A 6,361-nucleotide genomic window follows, 5' to 3' on the forward strand; every position below is an offset into this window, starting at 1 on the left:
ACACACTCACACTCACACTCTCTCACACACTCTCTCTCTCGCACACACACACACGCACACTTGCACACACGCACACTTGCACACACGCACACTCGCACACTCACACTCTCTCTCACACACACACTCTCTCTCACACACACTCTCTCTCTCACACACACTCTCTCTCTCACACACACTCTCTCACGCTCTCTCACACACACTCACTCTCTCTCTCTCTCTCTCTCTCTCTCTCTCTCTCTCTCTCTCTCACACACACTCACAGACACACACACACACTCACACTCTCTCACACACACCCACACTCTCTCACACACACTCACACACAGTCACACTCTCTCTCATACAGACTCACACTCACACTCTCTCTCATACACACACACACACTCACACTCACACACACTCTCAATCACACTCTCTCTCACACTCTCTCTCATACACACTCAGTCACACTCTCTCTCATACACACTCTCTCTCATACACACTCTCTCTCATACACACACACACACTCACACTCTCTCACACATGCCCACACTCTCTCACACACACTCAGTCACACTCTCTCTCATACACACTCACACTCATACACACTCACACTCTCTCTCATACACACACACTCACACTCTCTCTCATACACACACACACTCTCACACACACACTCACACACACTCTCACTCACACTCTCTCTCACACGCTCTCTCACGCTCTCTCTCTCTCTCTCTCTCTCTCTCTCTCTCTCTCACACACACACTCACACTCTCTCTCTCACACTCACACTCACACTCTCTCTCACACGCTCTCTCACACACACTCACACTCTCTCTCACACACACACACACACACACTCAGGGGCATGTTTAGGCAAGAATTTATGGCACATCATCATATCCATACATAGTCAGTTTTCAGTACAAAGTGTCTTTATGAAAATGTGACTTGACCTCATATCTCATTTTCTTTTAGAATTTCTTCTATTCTCGTAAAAATTTTATGAAGCCCACCCATCAAGAGTTCCCTCACCGCAACTTCCAGGAGGAAGTCGAGTTCCTCAGCCAGATTTTTCCAAGTACGCTGCAAAAATGAGATGGTGATGTGAACATTATGAATGAAGTATTGTCTGATTAAAAGTTTTTTTTATTTTTTGTTTTTTTTCATGCGCAGATGGAGCAGCCTACTGTATGGGACGTCTGAACTCAGACTGCTGGTGAGCCGTTTTACGTCATCTAGACTTCCCACAATCCATCTGACTTCAGATAAACCATCATTAGAAAGTCTTAAATGTTGCATATGCATCAGAATTCTTTCTCGTTTAAATAAGGCCAGACTTTAGCATTGTAAAGTCAGTTTTTTTTTTTTATGCCATCGTTTCATAAATGAGTAAATTGTTCATAAAATGTTCTTAAATGATTATTGTTTTTAATTTAGTTTTTTTGGGGGGGGAAATAAAAAAGCTCATCATCTGATGTCCATTTCTGTGGCGTTGTTCTCCTTCCTGTCCTGAAGGTATCTGTTTACGCTGGAGCTGCCGGAGTTCTGGGAGAACAAGCAGGCGGACCAGACACTAGAAGTTCTGATGAGTGACCTCGACCCGGCTGTGATGGACCAGTTCTTCATGAAAGACGGTGTTTCTGCTAATGATGTCACTCGTGTACGATCCGTCCTCTATGCTTCTGCTCTGTAGTGTCATGTGTGCTCTTATTGCTGGATGCTGGTCCATTTACTAGTACCAATGTATCATGTTCGTACTTTATGCACACCATTTATTTCTTTATTTAGTGAGGTGTCTTTAAGGTTATCTGTGGTGTCTTCACAGATGAGTGGAATTCGTGACCTGATTCCAGGTTCAGTGATTGATGCCACAATGTTCAACCCTTGTGGATACTCCATGAATGGAATGAAAACGGATGTAAGGAGTCATTTAAGGCTGCAGGTTTTGTTGTTGTGAGAAAGTTGCTCTGTGTCCTGCAGCGTGATTGAGGTCGGTTGTCTTTCTAGGGAACTTACTGGACGATTCACATCACCCCCGAACCAGAGTTCTCCTATGTCAGCTTTGAAACCAACCTCTCCCAGACGTCTTATGACGAGCTTATCCGCAAAGTCGTGGATGTCTTCAAACCAGGGAAATTTGTGACGACGCTTTTCGTCAATCAGGTACATTATTACACAACTAATCGACAAAAGATTATTTTTCAAACCGGTACTTCCCCAACTTTTTCCTCATTGCTCTGAAAAAAAAAAGGTGTTCTTGTTACAGTGTAATTATGCTTTTGAGTACTGGGTATGGTTAGAGTTTGGCTTAATTAATTAATTAACTACATGCACTTACTGTATGGTTAGGGTTTGGCTTAGGGTTACTTGCATGTAATTATGCATAATTAAGTGTTATTATAATAGTAAGTACATGTAACGTGTAACAAGGACACCTTATTGTTTTGGTTATTTTTTAACTTATTATTAGATATCTTATAATACTTGTGAATTGATTGCTATGAATATTTATGTAACATTGAAGGTGGTGTGCAATGATTCCAGCCTCTGGCCTTCTAATTGCAGTGCAGTTGTAGCAAAAATAATGCATATGTGGTATAAAATTCTTAACATTATTAGTATTTATAAAGCACATATTCTGCATGAGCATGTTCTACATCCCTAATCCTCCCCAATACCCCAAACTTAACAACTACCTTACTAACTATTAATAAGCAGCAAATTAGGAGTTTATTGAGGCAAAGTCATAGTTAATTGTTTGTTAATAGCGAGAATTGGACCTTAAAGTAAAGTGTGACCGCCAAACTCATTCTCCTGGTTTATCTCGTTCCCAACAGATCTCCAAATGTCGCAGCGTTTTCTCTTCGGCTCAGAAGCTGGAGGGTTACCGCGTCCTGGACCGCCAGTCGGCGCACTTCAACGACTACAACTTCGTCTTCACCAGTTACACCAAGAATCGCCAGCAGAAGCAGAGCTGAACCTCCGAAATGAAGAAGCGTAAAAAAAAAGCGTGCGGCTGGCGGCGTTTGTGCGTGGAGTCTTCTGGCTGTAGAACTTCCCCGAGTTTAACATTTATGCATACTTGTACCTGTGACGTAGATATCGTGCATGAAAGCTCTTCTCGTGTCTCTGTAGATATTCTAGCCCATTCTTGCTGTGATCTTGAAGTGCATGTAGGGTTCTTGAACGTGGCGGCGGTGGTGTGTGTGAGGCATGTCACACCATCATCCCAGTACATGCAATGCTCCCTTCCCTTCCTGCAAGTGTCCCCTCGCATCCCCCACAGACAGGGTTTCCGACCTCACTAGACAAGGACCCTGACACGCTCAGATCCGAAGCGAGCTCATCAGTGTGCGAAGAGGTTGGGTTGACTTGCATTTCATTTCTTTTAACACGCGTGGCGTCGGTCATTTTTCGGCGCTCAGCTGTGTGTAGCTCGCTAACTACTCTGACAGTGTGTGAAGAAGTCCTGAAAACAAACTTAAAATATTCCTCGTCCATCTTTCTTACTTTAACCCTGCAGGCAGCTGTGTCTATTCGGTGTGCTAGAGAAATGAGCGTTGAGTTGAAGTTGAGGAACTTCGATGTCGACAGCCTGCGCTTCTTTTAGGGGCTGTTTTGGAAAACCGTGCTTGTTTCAGTAATACAGAGAAGTGAATGTTACTTAACTGTTGCCTTAAGTGTCAATAACATATACTCTGCAATATATAACCATTATGGTGAAAGTCAGCCGTTGTCTTCCTTTCCTCAAAATCAAATGGCATTTAACATGAATGTATTAAAAGTAAAAACATTAGTTAGTTGAAAGGTGACTATGTTCTATAAAGAATGGATTTTTCTGAATAATGTAGCGAGTGCAGAAGAAGCCATTGAAGAGGGAATGGTGAAGGACCCTGGGGCTGTCCAGCGCAGAGCCTGCTCAATGCACGCCTTTGAATTGAAACGTTTGGACAGACACTTTGCTTTAGTGTGCCGATCGCACAGCAAAGCATTTTTCTTTTTCTAAACAAAATGAGTCCTCTCTCTTTTTCTCTACAGTAAGCACACAATAGGCACGCACCGATCTGAGCATGTCAGGGCTGACCCGGATCATTCCACACCCCACGCCTGCATAAAGTGCAGTTTTATTAATTCCCTTTTTTTTGCAGTAGATTTGTACACCTCCAGATCATGCTCTCTTTGTGCATTGAGAAAAAAAAATATATTTTTTTTTTTTGCAGGTGTGCTATTGCATGCGACTAGAGTATAAGCAGGATGTTTCCGCTTCAGCCCTTTGTAACACTTTTAATTTCTGTTCGTACGACGTAACAAACTTTGCACGTAGGTCCTGAGTATGATGAGCGGTGGGTGTGGTTTCATTTTTACCCTCCCGAGTTACGCAGCTGGTGTAGTTGTGAGGAAGAGGATGATGATGATGTTTTTGTTACGTCTCCTTCGTAGTGGCAGATGGGTTCGTGAAATCTTCTTTACTAGAAGGTCCTGCCGCTGAGAGAATCTGAAAAGGCCAGGTCTCTCTACAGAACGCCAGTCTAGTAACGAATGTGTCTTAAAAGCCGTCTGAAAGGTCAAAGGGCAGCTGGATGTTTACAGTAATTGTTCAGAGGGAGAAAAAAAACGAAGCAATTCAATTTGATTTTACGGACAAGATTGGTCAGACCTGGACCACTGCTGGGAGAAATAACATGAGCATGATCGCATATCACACCTAGCATTTTTCCGGTGAAGGGGTGGTGGATTCAAACATTTTTCTGGTCTTTCTATGTGGGATTTATACAGTATACATGAGTGGAGGGGGACACACACACTACTTTTTTTTTTCTTTTTTGCTGACCCCTCTGAGGTGGGGAGTGACCTTTTCAGATGATTTGAACCTTTTTTTCCCCGTCTTTCTATTAGCTCTGCCCAGCCTGTGTTGGTTGGTAAGGAAACTATAGAAAGGATTCTGTCGTGGGATTTTCACAGGAAGTTGGGAAGGAAGGGGAAACTTTGCTGTTCCAATTCTCTTGCTATTTCCTTGGTTGGTCAAGATGTGCTGAATATATCTGTACTAAGAGCTTGATGCTTTCAATAAAGTTCATAACTATCAGCTGTGTACTTGTGATTTATTTATAGAGTTTTTGTTCATTACCCAGAATGCACTGCTGTATATCACTATGATATCTGGCTGAGTTCAAAATGAAAATGTCATGTTTTATTTTATTGTACACAATGTAGGTTTATAGACATTTGTTTCAAATTTTTTTTTATGATAAATTATGGCTTTCAATTTCCACACGTTACCTTGTTTTACCTTTCATAATGAAGTTGGTCAATTTCTTAAAGGTGCAATAGGTGATTGTCTTCAGAAACATTTTTTGTTACGCTGGTTGAAAGTCTCTTCGCATCCCGATAGCAATCATTAAGTTAAGTGGTCGAAATTTATTTGTCTGTATTTAGATATTCTGTGGAAGGCGTAGGATCAAGAAATGTTCGTCCAATCAAAACTCTCGGTCCGAGCGTTTTAATTGGCTTTCCTACCTGCCTGTCAACATATGTATTAGCATCCCTCTGCGCACCGGGTTCGTGCAGACAGGATACGTTATCAGCGCGTTCACGCACGCTGTGCAGACAGAGCGAGAATGGCAGACAAACATCAACAACCCGATCTTCCTTCCTAGTATTGTAGTACTTTTAAAGATTTCTCATCGTTGGATGACACATGATGTAGCCCAGCGGTTAATCCAGTCCTCGCGCCAGATCGTTAGAATTGAGCTATGTGCATGAACTGTGTTACGATTGATATGATCCCTACACAGTGTTCATTGCTCTCTACTCCCTGAGCCGGGGAAATCCGTTGAAGTTTACGTCACTTCGGAACATGGGCTGGAATTGGGAACCGCTGATGTAGCCTATTGTAGTAATGTTGTCTCTGGTACTCTGGTCTGTGAGCGTAAATGCGTTCAGGCAACGTGGCTTTGGACGGCGATTGCAGGGAGGGTGGGACGTTCGCTTTCAGTGTTATCAGGCTAAAGTTAGCATTTTCCAAGATCTACTGCACCTTTAAGTTTATTTTAACCATATGTTGGCATATATCAAAAGGATTTCTATGTTTCACAGACCGGGCTTAGCTTAAAGGGGTCGTATGATGCAATTTCACTTTTTCCTTTGTCTTTGGAGTGTTACAAGCTCTTGGTGCATAAAGAAGATCTGTAAAGTTGCAAAGACTAAAGTCTCAAATCCAAAGAGATATTCTTTATCAAATTTAAGAGTCAACCACGCCCTCCTAAAACGCCTTGTTCTAACACGCCCCCACATGTCTACCTCACTATGTGGGAAGATTTGCATACACGACTAGAAATCAGTGGTTAAGTTGTATTTACAACACTGTTCCAGAACA

The 6,361-nt window shown here is 42.5% G+C and overlaps 1 protein-coding gene across 1 annotated transcript; it reads left to right on the forward strand.

Annotated features, from left to right (window-relative positions):
* The first annotated feature begins 809 nt into the window (after window positions 1-809).
* On the forward strand, window positions 810-4,334 carry LOC107554156 (S-adenosylmethionine decarboxylase proenzyme-like). Its single transcript, XM_016236581.1, has 6 exons — window positions 810-1,063; window positions 1,159-1,201; window positions 1,501-1,645; window positions 1,811-1,903; window positions 1,993-2,148; window positions 2,823-4,334. The coding sequence occupies exons 1-6, from the start codon at window positions 988-990 to the stop codon at window positions 2,961-2,963; spliced, it is 654 nt and encodes a 217-aa protein (XP_016092067.1). The 5' UTR covers window positions 810-987; the 3' UTR covers window positions 2,964-4,334.
* The last annotated feature ends 2,027 nt before the right edge of the window (window positions 4,335-6,361 follow it).

The sequence above is a fragment of the Sinocyclocheilus grahami genome, unplaced genomic scaffold, assembly GCF_001515645.1.
Source record: "Sinocyclocheilus grahami isolate Dianchi unplaced genomic scaffold, SAMN03320097.WGS_v1.1 scaffold492.1, whole genome shotgun sequence".
Taxonomy (NCBI): domain Eukaryota; kingdom Metazoa; phylum Chordata; class Actinopteri; order Cypriniformes; family Cyprinidae; genus Sinocyclocheilus; species Sinocyclocheilus grahami.

Bases quoted from the DNA above. Each gene is read 5' to 3' on its own strand.
- LOC107554156 (XM_016236581.1), top strand. From the start codon at position 988: ATGAAGCCCACCCATCAAGAGTTCCCTCACCGCAACTTCCAGGAGGAA. The intron at 1,064-1,158 runs GTACGCTGCAAA...TTTCATGCGCAG, and splicing joins CCTCAGCCAGATTTTTCCAA to ATGGAGCAGCCTACTGTATG. The intron at 2,149-2,822 runs GTACATTATTAC...CGTTCCCAACAG, and splicing joins CGACGCTTTTCGTCAATCAG to ATCTCCAAATGTCGCAGCGT.